This window comes from Corvus kubaryi, unplaced genomic scaffold, assembly GCF_017639235.1.
Source record: "Corvus kubaryi isolate FWS band 111438036 unplaced genomic scaffold, C.kubaryi_AGA036_p1.0 136, whole genome shotgun sequence".
NCBI classification, from domain to species: Eukaryota; Metazoa; Chordata; class Aves; order Passeriformes; family Corvidae; genus Corvus; species Corvus kubaryi.
Genome location: NW_024580670.1, coordinates 9,829,692 through 9,850,294, shown reverse-complemented (window position 1 = coordinate 9,850,294; position 20,603 = coordinate 9,829,692). Strand labels below are relative to the sequence as shown.

General features: G+C 41.7%; 2 protein-coding genes across 3 annotated transcripts; one reads left to right on the top strand and one right to left on the bottom strand.

Annotated features, from left to right (window-relative positions):
* CHCHD4 (coiled-coil-helix-coiled-coil-helix domain containing 4) lies at window positions 1-9,040 on the bottom strand. The gene is made up of 3 exons (XM_042016641.1): window positions 8,811-9,040; window positions 6,811-6,909; window positions 1-1,160 (listed from the first exon to the last, which is right to left on the bottom strand). Exons 1-3 carry the CDS (start codon window positions 8,830-8,832, stop codon window positions 871-873), a joined length of 411 nt encoding a protein of 136 aa, XP_041872575.1. The 5' UTR covers window positions 8,833-9,040; the 3' UTR covers window positions 1-870.
* A 133-nt stretch (window positions 9,041-9,173) lies between these two features.
* Window positions 9,174-20,304, top strand: TMEM43 (transmembrane protein 43). 2 transcript variants are annotated; one of them, XM_042016628.1, is made up of 12 exons: window positions 9,174-9,290; window positions 9,995-10,144; window positions 11,108-11,242; window positions 11,951-12,045; window positions 12,783-12,832; window positions 14,331-14,400; window positions 14,779-14,849; window positions 15,015-15,136; window positions 15,737-15,811; window positions 15,893-15,994; window positions 17,334-17,451; window positions 18,398-20,304. In XM_042016628.1, the coding sequence occupies exons 1-12, from the start codon at window positions 9,279-9,281 to the stop codon at window positions 18,598-18,600; spliced, it is 1,203 nt and encodes a 400-aa protein (XP_041872562.1). In that variant the 5' UTR covers window positions 9,174-9,278; the 3' UTR covers window positions 18,601-20,304. The 2 variants fall into 2 exon arrangements, with proteins under 2 accessions (XP_041872562.1, XP_041872552.1); XM_042016618.1 differs by having other exon boundaries at window positions 9,992-10,144.
* The last annotated feature ends 299 nt before the right edge of the window (window positions 20,305-20,603 follow it).

Here is a 20,603-nt window from a genome sequence, read left to right as displayed (position 1 = left end):
TGAGGGTAAAAAGTATTTGCTTTTTAATATGCACTTCAGTCACAGTATCTGTTTTGAGATCATTACACCAGGTAACAATTTATTGTATTCTCAAAGTATTTTACAAGTGCCCATCTATACATTGAAGGAGAAGGTAATAACCAAACCCAAAAGCTGTATTTTCATTGCAAAAATAAAGCCAGTGACCAACATTCTTTTCGTTCATCTTAATCATCATTTGCACAACACACCAATTTTAAAAATGCAAAAGCCATCACAGTAAGTAAATGAAATCAAAGAAGATGTGCATTTCAACATTTTCCTGGCAGTCCTGATCTGATGCCAGTAGTAAAATGCAACCATAATCTAATAAGACCATTTGAAATTATTTTAGAAATTCTAGATCTAGGCCATTTTCAATGTCTAGCATCACTTTGGCAAAAAAATAAAAAAATCTTTAAGGAAAAACAATCATTTAATGCAACTTCTATTGACAGAACGGAATACATTAAAAAAAAAAGCAGCTACTGATCAGAACATAATGAAATGAAGACAGACCTGGTGTGCCAGTGGAATTTAGTTGAAAGCTATGTTCTTCAAGACATTATTCAAGTCAAAACTCAAGGAAAACTTGAGGGTAAAGAACAGCTGTTAAAGTTTTAACTGTGTCCAAAAGCAGGTTACACAGTGCATACACACACTCACTCTTTCTGCAGTACTTATTTGCAAGGCTGTAGCTCTGAGATTTCTCCTTCAGCAATAAGTTATTTATTATGATACAGTGCACAGAACATGGTGAAACATTTCCTCACTACTCAGAAGACAGACACACTGCAAAAGTCCATGTCTCTGAAAATGAGAAATGGAGACGACAGCCTCCTTGCATCTTCATTAGCTGGATCCCTTCTCCTCTTTGGCAGCAGCAGCCTCCATAGAGGCAGCTTCCAAATCTTTGCTGGACTTCTCATCATTTTCATCCTCTTGAGGGTAAAGATCTGGGTACTTTTGCATGCATTCCTGCATGGCACGGAATTGGTCCACACAGTCTGATCCCTTTATTTCTTCTGTGCTATAGTGGAAACAAGAAAAGGCTGACTTGAACTGCTCCCCACAGGGACCACTAGCCATTCCACCCAGACATGGGCAATTCCAATTGATATCTCCATTGGGCAATATCAAACCTGAACAAACAAGAGAGAAGAAAAGTTAATGCTCCTTCCGAACATTGATTTCACTCAGTGACAGCTGCTGGGCTGCAGGTGTGACCTCGAGTACCAACAGTGCTATCTTAGCTCTGTAGCTTCCAGGCTGATAAACACCTTTCACTTCCCAGCCAGCCTGTTTCTCCCTCTGATCTGTATAATCCTTTAATGGGCACAAGTGAGATTAGTTCTCTATCCATCTCTAAATTAAGTCCTTCTCCCTGGACTACAGACCACTGAGAATATTCTAAGGGAACTGCAAAACAGATAGAAATCAAGTCAATCGATTTGCCAGACTCTGTCAGGGGAACAAGCAAGCATTAAAATCATGCCATACAAATAATTAGAGTTTAAATCCAGTATTAAGACTAGAAATCTTTTAAATCAAATCGAACGGATGCATTTTTCTTCTTGTTTTAAATAAACTCTGGAATAATAACCCACAACTTTCCCCCTTCAAATTTTAACTGGAAGACCAGAACTGAAAAAAAAAAAAAAAAAGGAAAGAAAAAAAGAAAAAAATCAGAGTATTTGTAAAGCACAGATTAAGTCACGTGCCACAGAACACAAGGAACAGTGAGAGCAAGCCTGCCTGTCTGTTTGCCAGAAACCAAATTGTACTTTAGAACACAACTGAAAGGAGTTAAGTATCACTTCAGACTCTAAACTGGAATAGCTGTAAACAACTGCTCTGGAACAGTTAAAGTCATAACAGAAATACTTCACTGGTGGACTGGCAAGGTGAAGATTTAAGGGCATATGTTCTTCGAGATGGCAACTGATTTACACAATGAAGGTCAAACAGCAAGCTAAAGAATTCCTTTCCTCTGATTTTAGAAATTCAGTATAACAGATTTGGTCCCTTGGGCTTCTAGAGTCTCTATTGTATTTCTCTAAGGCAATAAATACACCTCCATTTCCTTTCTCTAGCTGCTATGAACACACACAGGTATGTTCATCTATGAAGAACAAGAGAACTACTGTGCTATGATCCAAGCTGGTTTCTTCTCCACTTGAACACTTTGCTCTCCTCCTCTTTAACAGACTTTCCTAACTTCATCTTCGGGCTGAGTTTCTGCAGAAGCTGACAGCATATGCATAAACCTTAAATTTCAACACTTTCCCTTTAGAAGGGGATATGAAAATACCATTGGCAGACAAAAAGGTTGAATTAATTCTGGTTCAAACATGAAATTATATTTAGGACCTGATACAACTTGACATTATCTAAAATACTGTCATAGAATTCAATAAACTTATTTCTTGTCTTTGTCCTGTAGGATCACAAAGTTCCAGACATGACATTTCACTCCCAGGTGCAACTCCTTGGACACCAGGCTGCAATATCATGAATTTTGACTGGTACAGCAAAAGCAGCTCAATCATTTACTGCTATATTAAAAGGAGTATTTTACTGTGATTTGCAATTCATCAGTGATGTGCTCTAACTCAGCCAACACAGTTCAGCAGAAAATTACACTGAATCAGTCAAATCTCGGCATTGATCAGACTCTTTTTCATTACAGAAAGTAACAGTGTCCTTAGCACGATTCAGTCAACTACAGTAATACTGTCATTTTCCATGGACCATGCTTTATTTGGCAAGATGGTTTTGAAAAGTATCTGTAATATTCACTGTACTGATAAGATACACCTAGTCCAGTGCATCACAGCATCTCCAGCTACTGGGAGGAAAAGCAGGACTTCTGAGACAAGAAAATGGGTGGCTGGTGCCAGATTCCTCACTGCCAGGGATGACACAAAGCAGAAAGATGTTAATCATACAGTATAGAAGAAACACAGTTTGCTTTGTAAACTAGATTTTGAAGTCCTCTATTCCTCCTCACTAATATCAACCAGTCATTTTAAAGTCATTTTCCTAGCACTTTAAAAAGAAATTTAAAAAAAGATTTTGAAATGTTCCTGAAGACACTACAGCAATAAAACCACTTGTAAAATAATTCTCTTAAAATAGATTGCTCCTTTTAGAACCAGACCTGCCTTGTAAACATGCAAATCTTAGTAACTATGCGAGTTATCCTATAAATGATATATTCTGTGGCATCACAAGATCATTGACATACACCTATTTTATCGCTGAAATAGCATCAGTTTCAGATATTCTGTGCACAGAAACCATGCTTTAGAAAAACAAAACAAAAATACAGATGAATAAAGCAAGCATTTCCTCATTCATAATCACAGCAGAATTCACACATCAATGAGTAAGTCCATCAGCAAGCTTAGAACACTATTAAATCAGAAACAGATTTCATCCATTGCTCTTCCTGAGCTGGAAGCCTGCAATAGATGGGATTACTATTTTTAATTAAAATTGAATTAAAATTTCAAATGCAGCCTGAACCTCACTGATCCAGTGAGTCACAATCTACTTGAACCTGCACTTGTGGAAGAAAAAGCAACCCTGTTTACATCATAGCAGATCAAGATTTGTGTGAGCAATTGATTGCTGGCATCACACAACCTAATGCCTCGTGGCTCATGGAATCTGTTCATGTCATGGACAAAGGCAGGCCCATCTGCATCTGTGTCAACGCTTGTCTTTGGTCTTGCTGTGATGAAGTCCCACTGTTGTTCTGAGAAGAGTTTCTTCACTGTTACATGACAAACATCCCAACAACAAGTTTATCTGCCAGGGATTCACAGTGTAAGATGACAGGAAGCAGGACTGAAAGGCACATCATCAGTCACAGAAACAGTCCTGTACATCTGATCATTCATCAAGTTCTTTCTTAAAAGAATGTGGGGTTTTGCTCCATCAGTCCCCTATAGAAACCACTTTAAAACTGTCTCTAAAATAAGATGACAGGAACAAGTCTGGAAAACCAGAAGGGAAAGACCAGCAAAAATCTGTGTTTGAAGTCCAATTCCATAAGTACTTTTATCCAACTTTCCCATCACAGCTGTAACACTAATAAAAATCACTTTGCATGCATAAAACTCATCAGTGCCTTCTTCTTCATATAAGCTTAATAAAATAAAAAATTATTCAAACTGATGGCAGCCAAGATGTCAGTGAAAACCAGGAATCTTTCATGTTTAAATTCCACCATCTGCAACACATAGGACTAGAAAGAAGCTAGTAATGATACTATTTCAAAACCACGGCAAATGAATTCTCAATTTGTTTCCATCGGCCACAGCTGTCAAAAGGCACAGACAGTGAACTGTGATATTCACTGCAGTATGGAATGCTAACCTGAACTTACTCCAGTTTGTCTGCCTTGCCATTTCACGTGGCTTTTTTCTTTCAATGTTTTTAGTTTGAAGTGAGTCACTAACATTTTGCCTACCAAAATGTCCCAGCTGATAAAACAACAAAATATTGACAGAAATAAGAGTAGTATACAACTTTTTTTTATCCTAAGGGAAACAGAACACAAGTTTTGCTGAACAATCTACTGACTCAATTAAATAGACTGCTCAAAGACTAATGTGTGTTAATGTCTGGGACAAAATAACAACTATCAAAAAGTACCAAATACCAAACTAGATGTTTATCTCAAGTATGAAAAAGGCCCCTACAAAAAACCAAAACCTCAAACACAAGTTTCAGGTGTATTAGAAAACAATGCAGATTATGGTAGGTCTAGCTAATGCATCTATTCTTTCCCAGATATGACTGGTCTCTTTGGCGCAGCAGAAAAGATGAAAAGAGTCCTTATAATTAATTATACAACAGAATTTGAACACTGGAAACCAAGTCTTCTATTCCAAGTAGAATCTAAACTAGAAAAGCCTGCATGTTACATTAGGTACAGCAAAACCCTTCCCAATTTTCTTTTAAATAAAAGCCATGCAAGCCAGAGCTTCAGCATTTCAACACATTCCAAACTATTTCACCCATGTCTTTCATGCCCATAAGCTTCACTCCCACTAGATGCAGCTGTATTCTGTGATATGTCCATTTTCTCTGTTCTGATCTAATGCATGGTAGCCCTGGGTCATTCAAGTGGTTTTTCAGACTTTAAACATGGCAGTAACTTACCACATACTAAGGAAAAAACCCAACAAACTAACAAAGAAAGCCAAACAAGAAACCCCCACCCAAACTTATTGACAGTATTTAAACATAGTTTATAGAGCTTCTCATTTTGAATCCCACAGACACACACTGTCACTGTAAGGTGACATAAAAAGCTCCTGGCTTTCCCCCTTTCTTCTCCGATCTACTGTTGAGAAGAAAGTGACCTAACATTCTGGAAATGCAGGATTGCTAGGAAACCAACCCCATCACCTCTCATCCTCACCACAGCCTTTCCATATCCAGCAAAATGCACACAAGAGCAATCAACTGATATGACATTTAAACAAGAAGAAAGTGGTTCTTTTAATTTTGACTAGTTTATTACCCAAATGTATGTCACACTGGATCATCAACAGACTTACCAGTGCAGGTGAGCAAAATTTTTAGCTATAGAACTGACTACATACAGCTGTAATGAAGCCAAAATAGGCAGATAAATGCAGTAGCATTTCAACACAAATCTATGTACAAAAAAAGTTATTTTAATGACATGAGGAAGGTGTGGTTCAAATTACACTACACACCATATCAGCTAACTAAGAGACCCTGTGAGCTCCAGCTGGTAAACTGCCTAAATGCTGCCCTCTAAAGGTCTCAGAACCACTTCAGAAAGTGTAACTTTCACTTTCTAACTAAATTTCAGTCTTAAGAATTTACTTCAATCTCAGCTGAGCTGAAACCAATAAAATCACTTCACACAAAGTGAAGAGGCCAAAAGACCTGTAAACGTAGAGGCAATTATAAAAAAATTAACCTAAACTCACAGACTTTCATGATAATTATTAACCTAGGGCAAAATTTATTAAATCATCATGATCAGAACATTATTTCACTTACACATTAGAAACAATTTAAAATACACTCTGTGCAACCAGAATATTATAAGTCTTGGTCTCAGAAATATTCTGCTCTCTTAAATCTCTATTTGCAGGTTAGACGTACTTCATACAAGAACCTGCAATCTTCATGAAAAGAGGTGATTACAGTTGAAAACTCAATAATTTGAATTTACCTATCATGTGCCACTGAAAGATACTGATTATATTGCTACCAGTATAGTATAGGATTAGCCAGATATAAATTGATATTAAATCAAATATGCAGAGATCACCAAATTAGGCAATTTCAGCTGCACACAGCCAGGTGAGCAACTCACATCAATGACAGTGACATGCAACTCACTCCAGCTTCTCTGAAAATTACATGGTGTTACTTAAGACAGAGAACAACCAACCATAATTTTCACTTGATTAGGCTCTAACTTTATTAATAAAAGGAAAAGGTTTTTCTGCATATCCCTGGCTACTAACCAAAACTAAAAGCCATCAACTGATTATTTGAAGAGCCCACTAAGAGAAATCATTACAAGTGTAGAAAAAGAAATACTGTAAGAAAGGGTATGATTAGTGATGTCCTAATCAGGCAGTTAAAACTGCCATGAGTTTGGGTATTTACTGCATAACCAGCTGCCGTCAGTATTTAAATATGCCTAAGTTTTTCTAATTCATACAGGGTTTGTTTTCTGTTGGTTTTATATATTATGTAACACCCCTTACTTCCATTCTTCTGCTCACTACTGACCTTGTTCTTCATAAGGGTCATCTGGGTCATCTGCAACCAGCTCAGCACTGCTCGGTGTCTCATGGTCCTCCTTGGTTGCAAATATTATTCTGTCTTTTCCTACCATGGAGGAGACAAGAAGCAAAAGTTCAGAGAGATCTGAGACAGAAAGAGTCATTTACAAAACTGCTGAACACCACAGGGTAATGAGATATTCAATGTGATGCACTAATGTTAATAGTGAATGAATTGTTGTACTTAACAATCACCTTCAACAAGAACAGTTACTAGTTCAGAGGAACACATACACATTGAAATTCTGTTATTCTAAAGCTCCAATTTTCATAGCAATGTCCTGTCATGGCTGCAGGTCACAGTACAGTTCATTGAACAGTTAAGTTAAAAAGCTAATTCAAAACAAACTCAAATTATTCCAATACCAGGACTCACACAGGTGAAGGGATTAGACTTAAAAAAAAAGGAAGAGTGAAAGACAAACTACAATAAATAACAATAAAGTGTTTAATAGGAACTTATTAATAACACTGCTCTTCACTAAAGACTAGTGTAGTATTTTACTCTAATCATCTGAATTAAAAACTGAAGAGAACAGTCACCATATAGAATTAACTACATTGAAAGGTGCTGAGAAAATTACAAGGGATAGAAATCCAACAAAGCTAACTTCCTGCTCTTCATTTACCCAAAACATTCTGTAGCAGGATCGGGGGAAGCTTGGCTGGAAACTTCAGTATTTCTAACTTTCTAACAACCCTGCAAAGCTCTAACACCCACTCTGAGGCACTCACAAGTAGAGAATAGCTAGCTGAAACTCTTCTGAGCACACAGCTAAGTACTCCTTGAGTGGAAAACGAATGGTAAAGTCCCCAAGAATTCTCTGAATTCATAAAGGCCACTACAGTGACTTGGCATATTAGAAACTGAATCTTCTGGCCCCTCAGTGTGACCTCAGCCAGCAGTTGTTCAGTAACTTAACTTTGCTCAGTAACCATACATTTAAACATGTCTGAAAAGCAGATAAATCTAAAACTTTTTTTTAAGGGAAACAGTTTTCTGACAACTCTGCATTGTACTCCAGCAAACTTTACAATGTGGAAAGTTCATCATTTCTTAAATAAAAGAAGCTAGAAACACATGAACTCTAACCTCTTCACTGCAACTCTGTAGAGTTGCATAAGGCAACTTACGGATCTCGCAAAATTAAAGCACAGCATAGAGCATAAAAGAGGTCCATAGGTTATGACTACCTCAATACACTTTATAATCAGTAGTCTGTGCCCAAGTTTGTAACTTAAAAATGGCATTTAGAACTATTGGCACTTTTTTCCCAGTCTGAAACCTTACATTCAGCAACTTCACATCACTTAAGAGGGCAAGGATATTTATTTATATATCTATATAGATGTGGACATGCATCTATCTATCTATCTATATATCTCCCACTTTAAGTAATCAAGCCTCATAAATACCACAACCTGTACAACATAGTACAGATACAGAAAAGTAAAGCTCGCACTCTACCCACCCTGTCCATCAACCTTAAAAAGGCAAAATCCCACACCTCTGGCCACTCAGCTAGGCTGAGATAAATTTAACCCCTGCGGGCAGAAGGCGCTCCGCGGCCGGCTGCCCTGCCCACACGGCTCAGCCGCTCCGCAGCCAAACACGGTCCCTGCGGGGCACCCCCGGCCCGCTCCGGCCGCTCCCGTCCCGCTCCGAAGCCGCACCGCCCCCCGCGCCCGAGGCCGCGCTGCCGCCTCATGGCCCCGCCGCCCTTCCCGCCCTCCGTGAGGAGAAAGGTCGGCGGCGGGAGGTGAAACAGCGCTGCCACCGCCACACGCAGACCGCGGGCGGCTGCCGCACCTCTTCTTCACTCCGACTGCGCCTTCCCCCCTCACGGGCTGCGGGGAGCGGGCGGTCGCCCCGCGGCGCACCCACCCCCGGCCGCCTCACGGCGAGCCCGCCTGGCGGGGTGACATTGGGAGGACACCCGCGCGCACCTTCCTGCCTGCAGTAGGACATGGCGGAGCCGGCCGGTGCCTTCCCCCGCAGCGCGCCGCACACAGGCCCCGCCGCTCCGCTCCTGCCGTCCCGCCGGCACCGCTCGGGCAGCGCCGCGCCGCTGCTCCACGCCGCGACCTCCCGCCTCCGGAAGCGCCTTCCCGGCCCGCCGGCGGCCGCTGACGCACCTCCTGCCGGCCGCGGGGCTCCGCCAGGCCCGGCCCCGCCGCACTACAGCTCCCGCCTGCCCCGCGCCTGGCCGCACGGGGCGAGAGAGGGAGGCAGGAAGGGAAGGAGGAAGGAAGGGCTTCCTATCCGCGGCGGGAACTACGCGTCCCGGCGTGCGCCGCTGCGGGCGGGGAGCGGCTCGGGGCGGGGGAGCCCTGAGGCGGAGGAGGGCGCGGCTGGTGGTGTGCGGCTCTGGCGGCCCCTGAGTTGTGGATCCCGGAGGGCGTGAGAGGCTCAGGATGTCGAGGAACGTAAGTGCTGCTCGCTGCGGCCCCGCTGCTGCTCCGTGTGGCGGCCGCCTGGGTCGGCCCGTTCGCCCCCGAGGTGCCCGGGCTGTGGCCAGAGCCCTGTGCCGGTCACAGCCCGCCGGGCATCTCCAGATGAGCCAGGGAAGCGCCATGCCCTGCCTTGGCCGTGTGCGTGTGCTGAAGTTGGATTTGGTGACTCCTCACAACCCGTGTACGCACAGATAAACCCCTGGACTCTCGTGTTTGTCCCGTGTCACTGCCTTGTTTTAAGGTGTTGTTACTATGGATATAATTATTTTAGAGTGTGCAGGCACTCTTTTTACTGGTGAGGTGAATCATAATTTGTTATTTATAGCGATGTTTTAGTCGGTCAGGAATTCAGGGCTATTACTCAATTTGTCATGGCCTGAATGCAGGGTGTGGACACCAAATACAGAACCTGGAGACAGACTGAAGGAAGGTTGAAAATGTAGAACCACTATAAAAAAAATTGGGTTTTTTTCTATCAGGCTGGAGTTTTATTTATGGAATGCATTTCTGGTATCAAAAGTGTGATGAGGCATCTAATAAGTATGGGAAAGTTTTGGTCCAAGGCAAGCGATTCTGCTCTGTAGAGCAGCAGTGCTAACAGAGCTGGAAGACTTGTTTTGAAACTGAATGCTTTCCCCTTTCACGCCAATATGGCATTTTTGGTTTATTTCCAACAGTTCTCTGACACGGGCAGCAGAAAAGAGCATGTTAAAATTACAAGTGAACCCAAACCAGGGTTCCTGGAGCGGCTCAGTGAGACTTCTGGAGGCATGTTGATTGGACTTGCGGCATTTCTTCTGTCTTTCTACCTTCTTTTCACCAATGAAGTAAGTGCAATACTGTCAGTGTTTGTACACAGCTTTATTGATCCATGAGAAGAGGAAGTTTTGTCTGGGGACCTGGTGCTTATGCTCAGGATATAATAGAAAAGTGAAACCACAGGCCACAGGTAGTATTTCTCTAGAACTAGGTGTAGTAGAGACAGTAGCAGTGTGTGATGAGAGATAATATCCAAAACTTGTAAACTGATGAAGAAACAATCGGTGGTAAGATGGTTGCATGAGCCAGCCACGTTCCTGCCTTCCCTTTTTTCTTGAGATAGCAAAAGGTTCTCATTTCTAGTCTTGTTATAATTACATTAAAGAAATTCATCCCCCATGTTGCAAAATTGGGGATGTTATTTATTCTTTTTTTCTCAGTATTATTTTATGTCTTGGTTTTAGATTTAAAAAAAAAAAAAAAGTTAGCCAGGAATCTTAACACTCTACCATTGAAAACATATGTGTTTTGGCAATTTTGGAGTGGAGAGCAGAATTCTGTGGATTTTTCACTTAGAGGCTACCTTTCATACCTCTATAAGAGGAAAAATAACTACTCCCAACTTTGATGACTTCACCAGGATATGATGGTAAGGCAGGGAAAACTTCTGCCAAGGAGTCAATATAGCTATGTGGAAAAATGAACCGTAATTTGTATCATTTTTGCAGTTATTCAGGAATGATGAACAAGGTAAGAGGTGAAGAGCAGTAAGTTTGGAGCCTTGTAGGAAGAATTTCTGTCTGTTTGAGAAGCTTAGTCAGTGTTAATGGTCCTGCTGCCTGGGTGAGAAGTACTGCCCCAAACTGGATCACAGGGAATGGAGAAGTACAAGTGTGTTTCAAAAATATGCCTTGAGCTGAATATGCAAGCATTCCTTTGGGTCATCAGCTCACTTGTCTGCTAATCTTGTTCACAAAATACTGCTGTGATGTTGATTGTCCACAACTGGATTTCTGTTTTCTTCATTGCAGGGACGAGCTTTAAGGACAGCCAAGTCTCTCGATGAGGGGCTTTCTCTTGTGGTTCGTCTTGACAGCATCCACAGTATCTCTCAGCAGAATGAGGGGAGGCTGGTGCACTTGGCTGGTGCTCTGAGTACATCTAAGGTAAATAAAATAGTACCTTGGAGATAAGAGTATTTCAAGCTTGAAGGGAAGGAAAAGTCTTTGCCAACTGAAGTTTTGTTTGATATCCAGGAAAAGACACGTGGCTTTTCTCCTCCTCTAAGCATTGCCAGCTACCACTCAAGCTTTGGTTCTTGGCCTGGAATCAGGGAGATGCTGAATGGCCTTGGACTCCCCTCTCCCAAGCCACGTGCCAGCTCTAGCTGTGTTTACCCTCACACTGCCTTTGTGGCTCATTTCAATTGCCATTTATGTAGGGAACCTGTTGTGTGTTCATGATATTGTAAAGTCTTCAGGCTCTTGCAGCACAGGAGCTTTGCAAGTTCTTACTTTTCAGTAGTGGTGACATTTTCCATGGTCCACCCACATTGCAGAAGGTAACACAGCACCTTCCAGCAAAACAGAATCTCCTGGTTTAAGCACTGAAACCTGTAAACCCATAGTCAGCAGTTCTGGTTTCATTCTTTACTATAGCAGTAACTTTTGATTATGATTCTTCAGGGTCAGATTTGCCAGTAAAGAGACATTCCTTTTTGTTTTTCATAACATTTATACTGTGTTCACCTGTGTGTAAGATAGTGCTAGCTGTACAGTGGGGTACGTAAATGGGTTCAGTAATAAAAGTACATTGTTTGAGGTTGTGAGGTATAGCATTTAGACTGACTTGTATTTTCTTTAATTTTTGCACAGCCTTTGTTTGACCCCAGCTATGGGCTCTCCATTCAGGCTGTCAAACTTAAGCGTAACGTGGAAATGTACCAGTGGGTAGAATATGAAGATTCCAAGTAAGTGAAAGTAATCTTTAGAAGTTGTTTATAAGGCTGTTGTATTACCAGGATCCTATCACAATTTTTTTTTTCTCTCCTTAGACCTAAGGAAAAAAACAAAACAAACCTCTTTATAGCAAGGGAATTCTAGAGCTGTTGGATTTTTTTTTTTCTTTTAGACAATCACTTTAGTTTCCTTGGGAGATGTTAACTGCTCTGCTAATAGTTGCAACTCAAATAGGGAAAAACTATGCTATTTCTAATAATTCCACTGATGGTAGTATGAATGTTATTAGCTATTATGTAGGTGTGACTGCCCAGAATTCATACTCCAAATGTCTTTCATGTCATTAAAAAAAAAGTCAGAGGTTGTGAAGTCACCTCTGAAGGTGTGAAAAATAATTTCTCAGTTTTAGCATGCTTATGGTGCAGCATCTGTTAGAGACTTGATTTGGGCCAGCTTGTCTCATTGTATTTAATTCTGGTTGTTCCTCATCAATCTAGTCAACACCTCCTTGTTTGAAGCATGGGAATAAAAGGGTTGTGGCTGTTGAGCGTTTGTGTATAGTTTACTCCTGGTACAGAGAATCTGCATCTTCAGAACAGGTAGTTCAGAGAAGAGTTAGGTTATGTATAAAGATAAGTCTGTGTTGCCAGAGATCTGTCTGTGCATTTCATTGGTGAAGTGTATTCTGCCCTGAGCAGGGGTGTGTGTGCACTGTTTTGGTTCTCATCCCAGTCCTTTTCCTCTGCAGGGAATATGAAGAGAATGGGGAGATTAAGAAAGAGACAAAGTATTCATACAGTAAGTTGATCATCAGAAAGTCCCTTTCCTTTTATGCATGTAACTTTGGACTTTCATGTGTGTGTGTATTTTGATTTTTGTTGTAAAACCTGTGTTTTCTCCTTGGGAAAAAAAGGAAAGGAATGTGAAGAAACAAGCAAAAATTATCTTTCTTAAATAAATGACAGAACCTCCCTTTCCTGAAGTAACTGAGGTGAAAGGAGATGTGCTGTCAGCAAGCAAGGGCTACAGAAAATCCGAGTCTTGTTTTGCAACCCCTAAAAGTTCAGAGGAACTTCCAGGGAAAGGATGCTCCAGAGATAGGGCCCATAAGGTTCTCAGTGAATGGAGATGGGCAGAGATGGGAGTGTGTTCAAAGCTATACCTGAGATTACATTTCAGATATGCAGTAATTGGGAGTATGTCAGCTGTGAGCAGAAGAGAGTAGACAGGGAAAAGCAGTGTAGTTCCAGCCTGTAAGGGAGCCTGTTGAGAACCTGTTCAGATGTTGATACCAGCCAGTGAAAACCACCAGCACCTTCTGATGTGCACTGTGGCTTTTGCCAAGTGCTCTTTTTGGCAGGAGCAGAACTGGGCATGTTATTCTGATCTACCCAGTGGCAGAAGAGTACTCTGAGTCATCGTGTATTTGGAGATTGGTCTCTGTGCTTCATTTATCTCTGATTAAAGCACATAGGTGTGTAATGTTGGCGTACAGCAGTTTCTGGGTGTGATCATATAAAAGTACTCAGCTGAGTGAAGCATGGGGACCCTGTAGTGTGAAGGTACCTAAGGGGCAAAGCTGGTGGTTGTGAGCCACGAAAAACAGCTTCACAGTGACAGGGAACAAAAAGAAATGCCATCTGAAAAAACAGCTGTCCTCTCAAGATTGATGGATTCTGTCCTGTAAATGTCTACGTATTATTAGCTGTGGTGGGTTATCCTTGGCTGCCAGCCATGGTCCCACACAGCTGCTTGATTACTCTCCCCTGGGGAAGAAACTGGAAACGACAGGAGTGAAGGACAGATTGAAAGAAAGAGAGGGAGATGGCTTTCCAATTACCACCACGGGCAAAACAGACTCACCTTATGGAAAGTTTATTGTCAATTAAATATTTAATCAGTGATTTGGGTGTTGGCAAAACACATTTGGACTAACCCTTTCCAAGGCTCAAGTTCACTCCAGACTCCTCTCCCTTTGCCCCCTTCCCCTTGTTATCACAAAACCAGCTTATTCCCAAAGAGTGGAGCCAGGAATCAAAGCCTGATCATGGAAGATGCCAACAGCAAAGCTGAAAAATTGAATTATAATTTTATCCCTAAAATACCTTTTTTCACCCTAGATCCTGCTATTCCCTGTTAATATGCTAGGAGGATGGATCTAAGTAACAGTAGAGACTATCATAGATATTTATGTAGACAATATTACTAGAAGTGTAACCTAGAACTGATTGATTGAGAGGTGTCTTCGGTAACTGAGATCCGAGTGTCTTTTCTTCAACCTTCTTATTCTGTTTAGATACAGAGTGGAAATCAGAAGTTGTGAACAGCAGAAACTTTGATCGAGAAATTGGACACAAAAACCCGAGGTAAGGTACCATCTGGCACAGTCTCTCTGAATTCTGTCACTGGATCTGATCAAAGATGAAAGCTAAATGACTAATTTCATAACAGAGTGCAGTAGATGGAAACTGTTGTTCTTTTGGTAGTTGGGAGGACAAAGGCATAAAGAAATTACAGCAGTTCAGAGCAGTCATGCCTTGTCTTAACGTATTTTAATGACTCCAACAGTATGCACTGTGGACAGTTTCTTGATGGATTTGTTCTCACATCATGACAGTCATTTAGCTCTTTGAGTCTCTCCTCATGTTTGCCATAGTACCTTTTCTGTGCTGTGTATTACACACTACAAATCAAGAGTTTGATCATAATTCTGGGACTAATCAGGGACTCTCTCTGTTCCTCAGTGCCATGGCTGTGGAGTCTTTCACTGCTGTTTCTCCTAACGTCCAGGTTGGCAGCTTTGTTCTTTCCAAGGGTAAGGATTGTTTTGTACTGGCTTTGTGTCTGCTGTTGCATCAGCAGCGGACTTTGGTTCTTTCCACAATAGCTGTCTTGTCAAGTGATAATCAGGAAGCCAGCCAGCAAATTGGCTGTTCCAGGTTAGACACTGGGCCTCAGCTTGATGCTTTATTCTGCTTAGGTCTCGTGGATAAAATTGATGATTTCAAGCAGTTGAGCTTGTCACACCTGGAGGATCCCCATGCTGACGTTACCCGAGGAGGAGATTACTTTTATCACAGTGACAACCCCAGGCGTCCAGAAGTAAGATGGGAAAGATAAACTAAAGCAGTGATTACTTGGGTGTGAAAAGGAATTGGGGTATGTCCCATTTCAATCTAAATGTATAGAAAATGGAGTGCAGACCATCACATAGGATGACTCCCTTAGTGCAGCCCTTCAGAATGAGCGCTGCTCTTGCAGACAGCTTCCAGTCCTGCTCCTTTGTTCTCTGTTTTTTTGAGTCTGTTGTGCTTTTAAGTGGAAAGGGATGGTGCTGGGAGGTGGGTTCCACCTCTGCCTTGCTGTAGTGAGGAGTACAGTCAAACAGCTTGCTGCCAGATTGTGCTGCCCACCCTGTTTTGCCAAAAGATGAAATGACAAGGAATGAACAAAGCATATCATGTGCTCCTACAGCATAATCAGAGGGGATATTACAAAACAACATTTGAGCTCTCCTGTTTCAGCTGCCAGCTAGCCCTGAAAAAAGGACAGCTTGGAAATCATTCTGGCTATCCTCTTGCTTGACATTAATGTTCAGAAAAAGTGTTGATGAATAAGGATGTTCCTGTGCTGAGTTGTCTTTTCTGTGACTCCCCTTTGTAAAACAATCTTTCTTGACTTCCAATCTTCTCTTGTTTGTAGGTGGGAGACCTTCGTGTCTCTTTCTTCTATGCAGGTCTGAGTGGAGATGATCCCTATTTGGGCACTGCTGCTAAGGTGAGTCTTCTGCTGTTTCTGTATTTTGCAAGCTCTGTTCCCAACTCAGTAACCAGTAAATATTTTTCCCTTTCTTTCAAGGTGACTGTGATTGCTCGGCAGCGAGGTGATCAGCTGGTTCCATATCATACCAAGTCTGGAGATGTTCTGGAGATTCTGTACCCTGGGGACCTCTCTGTGGAGGTGAGATACCACACTCTACTAGTGAAGGGTTAAAACTCGAGGTGGTAGTGCAGAAGCAGCAGAAGAGGAAATTCCTACTCTCCTTCAGACCTGCTCTAGAGGAGGAGATACTCATACAAGCACTGGCTTTTCTCTCTCCTTGGACAACAGCCTGCATTCCCTTCCAGGTTTCTGCGCATTCTGTCTGTTTGCTTTAAAGATTGTTTCTGCGCCTTCCTGTTTTGTTTTTATTTACTCCTTGGTTGTTTCCCACTTACACATGCAAGCACATGCTTTTGAACAGGTCACATGTAAAAATAGTAAAAATCAGGGTTTAATTAAATAAACCATAAGAGTTATTCTCTCTTCAGCTCCTAATAACAGGAGTTTAGGCTTGTTTGAAATGTTTATTACTGTTCTGGCTGAGAAAGAACCTTCAGGCAGAGCATTATGCTTCAATAAATCCTGCATGCTCCAGCAATTTGGTGATTCCTTTACTCCTTTTAGTAGGTTTGCTTCCATTAATGATTGTTTCATGCCCTGCTGTAAAAAAACCCAGATGTCAAAAGTTCACAGGGGCTTCCAAAAGTAGTTAAAAAGGCTTTGTTTTGACTTGAAAGAGTAGCAATAGAATCAACCCTCTGCTGTAAGATCTGAATCTTCATTAGATAGAATTTTGTTGTATTGAAAATTAACTGGTTACAAATAAGTAATTAATTGAGTACTTGTGTATACAAGTAATCAATCAGTCTTAAACATCTCTTACCATTTAGTGCTTTCTAATGTCCCAGCTGTCTTCATGTGAACGTTTTGTTGAGCCAGAGGGTCACACCACCCATTTTGAAAAAAATCTCACTCAGAATTCTCGCAAAGAGATGCTTTGCTTTGCCTGATGAAATGCACACATACCTTTTAGCTTTTCTTCCTTGCATCCAGCTTGCTCTCTTTCACACACCTTTCCTTCAGCCATCAGTGGATATTGTTGCCTTTTCTCTCTTCCTTCAGAGTGAAGTCAGACTCTTCCTTCTTTATTACAGTTTCTTATTTTCCACAGTAATGTTGAATGTATCCAATTGCAGCAAAACCTGTGTGCTTCCTGCCTGTGGGTGGTGTTGAATGGTGCTTTTTAGGTTGTTTTAATTAAGAGGAGGGCAATTTTTTCCTGTGCTGCACTGTTCAGTCTGTTGCAGTGTACTGCCACAGTGCACAGACCCTGCAGAATGAGCTGCAATGTATCTTCTACGAGAGAAATTGTACTCCTAAAATGCTCTTGGCTCTGATTGGCTCATAATATACTGGAATTAAGAGGATCTTGAAAAAGAACAAGAAACAGGCTGCATGTCTTGGTGTTTGCTTTCAGGAGGTGTTTCAGAAGGAGCATGAGAGTAACACCGTGAAGACCTGGGCTCTCCGTGCAGCAGGCTGGCTCTCAATGTTTGTGGGCATCAGCCTGATGACCCGAATCTTTTACACGTTAGGTAAGTTTTTCACAGAAAGGTAAAATGATCTAGAAATAAGATCGTAACCTCTAGAGAGTTAATTCATTTGGAGACAAGGAGAAATCTGGTTTGAACTCAGACTTGATTTGATCTGAAAAGTCACTGTAGGCAACTTCAGGTAAACAGGACCCCTAAACCAAGTGGTTGCTTTGTGAACATTAAAAAACCCCCCAAAAATATCTTCTGCCAGTCTCAGAAGATCCCAGCCCAGTGCTTGCCAAAATAAAAAGCTGAAGCACATGTTGGGCTGGTTCTTTCAAATCTAACTCAGCGTGCTGCAATACAATTTCTTTCTGCTCCCACACATAATTGGTCTCCCAACAGGTCCTAATTGCCTGTAGTATAGGAATACAGTTTTGTCTCTGGTTATTCTACACTACTGTAAACAAACAGCAAAGAAAGTTTTTGTTTATCCTTTTAATAAGGAAAAATGCTGGATTAAAAACAGACAAGCAAGACACCTCAAACTTGTATAAACTTCAGACATCAAAGATATTCGCTTTGTAGCTGTGAACTTTTTTTTCTGATTTATTTATCCATATACATGCTGCTCCAAGATGTATTGTTGCCAGAAAGGAAACTTGGTGCTAGCAGCTTGTATCAGTTGCCCAAAACGTGTTGCATAACTGAGGGGCTATCTGTCTCCTCTGCATCTCAAGCCTTGGACAAATCTTCACAGTTCATTTTGGATTACTTCCTGTCTGAAGAGATGAGGATAGCATTGTCTTATATGTTTAGCTGTAGCTTAGTGATCAAGTGTCTTGATGCTGCTCTGCTGAAACACCTAATCCAGTGCTCTTGATAAATAGTTTGAATCTGTCTTTTGATTGCAGTCATTAGCGTGCAGATCCTAGGCATGAATCAGACTTTCTTTTAAACTGTCGTCTTGCCAACTGCTTCATGCCATGTTGAATTCTCTCTGCAGTGGACTGGTTTCCTGTTGTGAGGGACCTGGTGAACGTTGGACTGAAGGCGTTTGCCCTGTGCGTGGCCAGCTCGCTGTCCCTGCTGACCATCTCCGTGGGCTGGCTCTTCTACCGCCCGCTCTGGGCCCTGCTCCTCGCGCTGCTCTCCATAGTCCCCATCGCGGTGGCCAGATCCCGTGTTCCGCCCAAGAAGCAGCAGTGACAAGGAGGTGGTCGGGTCTTGAACGGAGTCCTGGTTAGAACCTTCTCAAGTGCATTTCTACCTGGTTCCTGCAGCAAGCTTACAGCAAATCACAGCTCAGCAGCGAGCATGGAGAGCTGGGGAGGGGGCTTGAATGTGGTTATTGCTACATGTTATCCAAAGGCCTATGGGGTGCTGTTTGCGGGAAGTCAGTGACTCCAGCTTTGGGGAAAAAAAGCATTTTGGGTGTGTGTATTGATGGTAAGGTAATGAACAAGCAGATTTGATACTCTTACTGCTTAGTAATTCCCCCTGGTTTGAGAACTGGCAAGTCCTTGCCAACTGGCTGGGTGGAGCACCTCGTGTGTTTTGGAGAAAGTGCCAGCTGCATCCCATGGACCGTGGTTAGATGTCCTTAGGAAATTCGTGTGCCTGCCTGTCTCTGACAAACCCTCCCTCTGCTGCCTTTTCTTGTTTGCACAGTCAGGAACACTCCTTTGGCTGATGTGTTTGGCAGTGTATGTGTTCAAAGGGAAAACCTAGCTTAGGTAAATTCCACACAATACTCATTTAAACCCTCTGGTTTTGGACTGAGGATTTTCAAACTCATTGGTGTAATGAGTGGCCGTGTTAGCAGTGCTCTGAGGTTGGGCAGATTTATCAGGGAACACTGATTTCCCCCAGATTTTTAAAATCTCTGAAATTGTTCTTGGTTAAGCATCCAGAATGATAGCCTGGACTATATCATTGCAGAACTGTTTCAAAAATTTCACTTCAAATTGCACTTAAAGGGATACTCAGAGGTCATTTACCTGTAAATATAGAACCTACTGCCTTGAAACAACAGTGACTTTCATAATTGAATGTGTTGTCTTTAAAATAGTCGGGGTTTTTTTGCTGTGTATACTTTTCCTTTCTTTAATTTCTCTTAATAAGGACAATGAACATACCCCATGAAATGAAGCAATGGAAACATTTTTGCCTGTTTAGTTTTCATAGATTTTAGTAGCCTAAATTGTTGATTTTGTATCATGTTAGAGGAATGCCTTGTAGTGTTGTGATGGCTCATGTTTACAAACTTCTGCTGTAATGAGTATGTGAGGTTAGAGACACTCTTTAAGTCTCTCCACCAAGCTGTAATCTGGCTTCCAGATGAGCCCCTCCTACGCTACTGTGTTTTGGGGGTTTTTGTAACTATACATAATTCAGTACAAAAATAATGTTTTCAATAAGAAATCTATTTATGACCATCAGAAGAGTGTTCTTTGTACCAAAGGAACTTGACTTGAACATACATAGAAGCAAACGTTTGCTAGAAATGGTATTGAAATAGAAATCTGAGTTAGAAATCATAAATTTTTTGAAAATTTCTAATTACTGTATTAGTCCTAATTACTGTCATTCTTTTGGTATTTGAATGTTGTCTGTTTGGTCTCATGGCTTCATCCTGCTGGTAAAAGCAGGAGCAGTGAGTGAAAGGGTGGGTACAGGAGGGCCTTGTGCATGCAGCTGGCACATGGAGTGACACTGCACAGTCTTCCTGCTGCGCACCAACACCAAGCTGTGTCAGGAATTGTGCTCCACAGGGCAGAGAAACTGGGTTTGAACTGCTGCTGTGTTTACCCATGATGCAGAACACCAACCAGCATTACTTATTGGAGATGAAGAGACAATTTTCTACAGAAGTGCTCAGCTTTTGTATATGTAATAAAATAGTTTTCAGAAGGTTGGTCTGTAGGCTTTTTTGTTAAATTCAAGTATTACATATTTTATATCCAGGAATACTGTCCAGGTAGGTGGAGGGTTAGTTTGTAGCTTCCACGAGAGTTTTCTACTGTTGGTTTTTGTTTGTCCTGCAGATACTTCCCTGTTTTGGGAAGTGAGTTCCCCCTAACAGCACAGCTGCTCTCGGATCTGTGTGCTGTGTGTGATGCCAGGCTCCAGCAGCCTGCCATGGGTTTACTCCCAGTACCGACCACTGAAGTCAGTGGCGTCCTTGCCTCTCTAAGATTATTTGAAAAACA

What these genes read in the sequence shown, in the direction of transcription:
- CHCHD4 (XM_042016641.1), bottom strand. Translation starts at nt 8,832, where the DNA reads ATGTCCTACTGCAGGCAGGAAG. An exon ending in GTCCTACTGCAGGCAGGAAG is followed by an intron (nt 6,910 to 8,810) that starts GTGCGCGCGGGT and finishes CCTCCATGGTAG; the next exon opens with GAAAAGACAGAATAATATTT. An exon ending in TGACCCTTATGAAGAACAAG is followed by an intron (nt 1,161 to 6,810) that starts GTCAGTAGTGAG and finishes TTGTTTGTTCAG; the next exon opens with GTTTGATATTGCCCAATGGA.
- TMEM43 (XM_042016618.1), top strand. An exon ending in CAGCTTTGTTCTTTCCAAGG is followed by an intron (nt 14,850 to 15,014) that starts GTAAGGATTGTT and finishes TATTCTGCTTAG; the next exon opens with GTCTCGTGGATAAAATTGAT. An exon ending in ATTTGGGCACTGCTGCTAAG is followed by an intron (nt 15,812 to 15,892) that starts GTGAGTCTTCTG and finishes CTTTCTTTCAAG; the next exon opens with GTGACTGTGATTGCTCGGCA.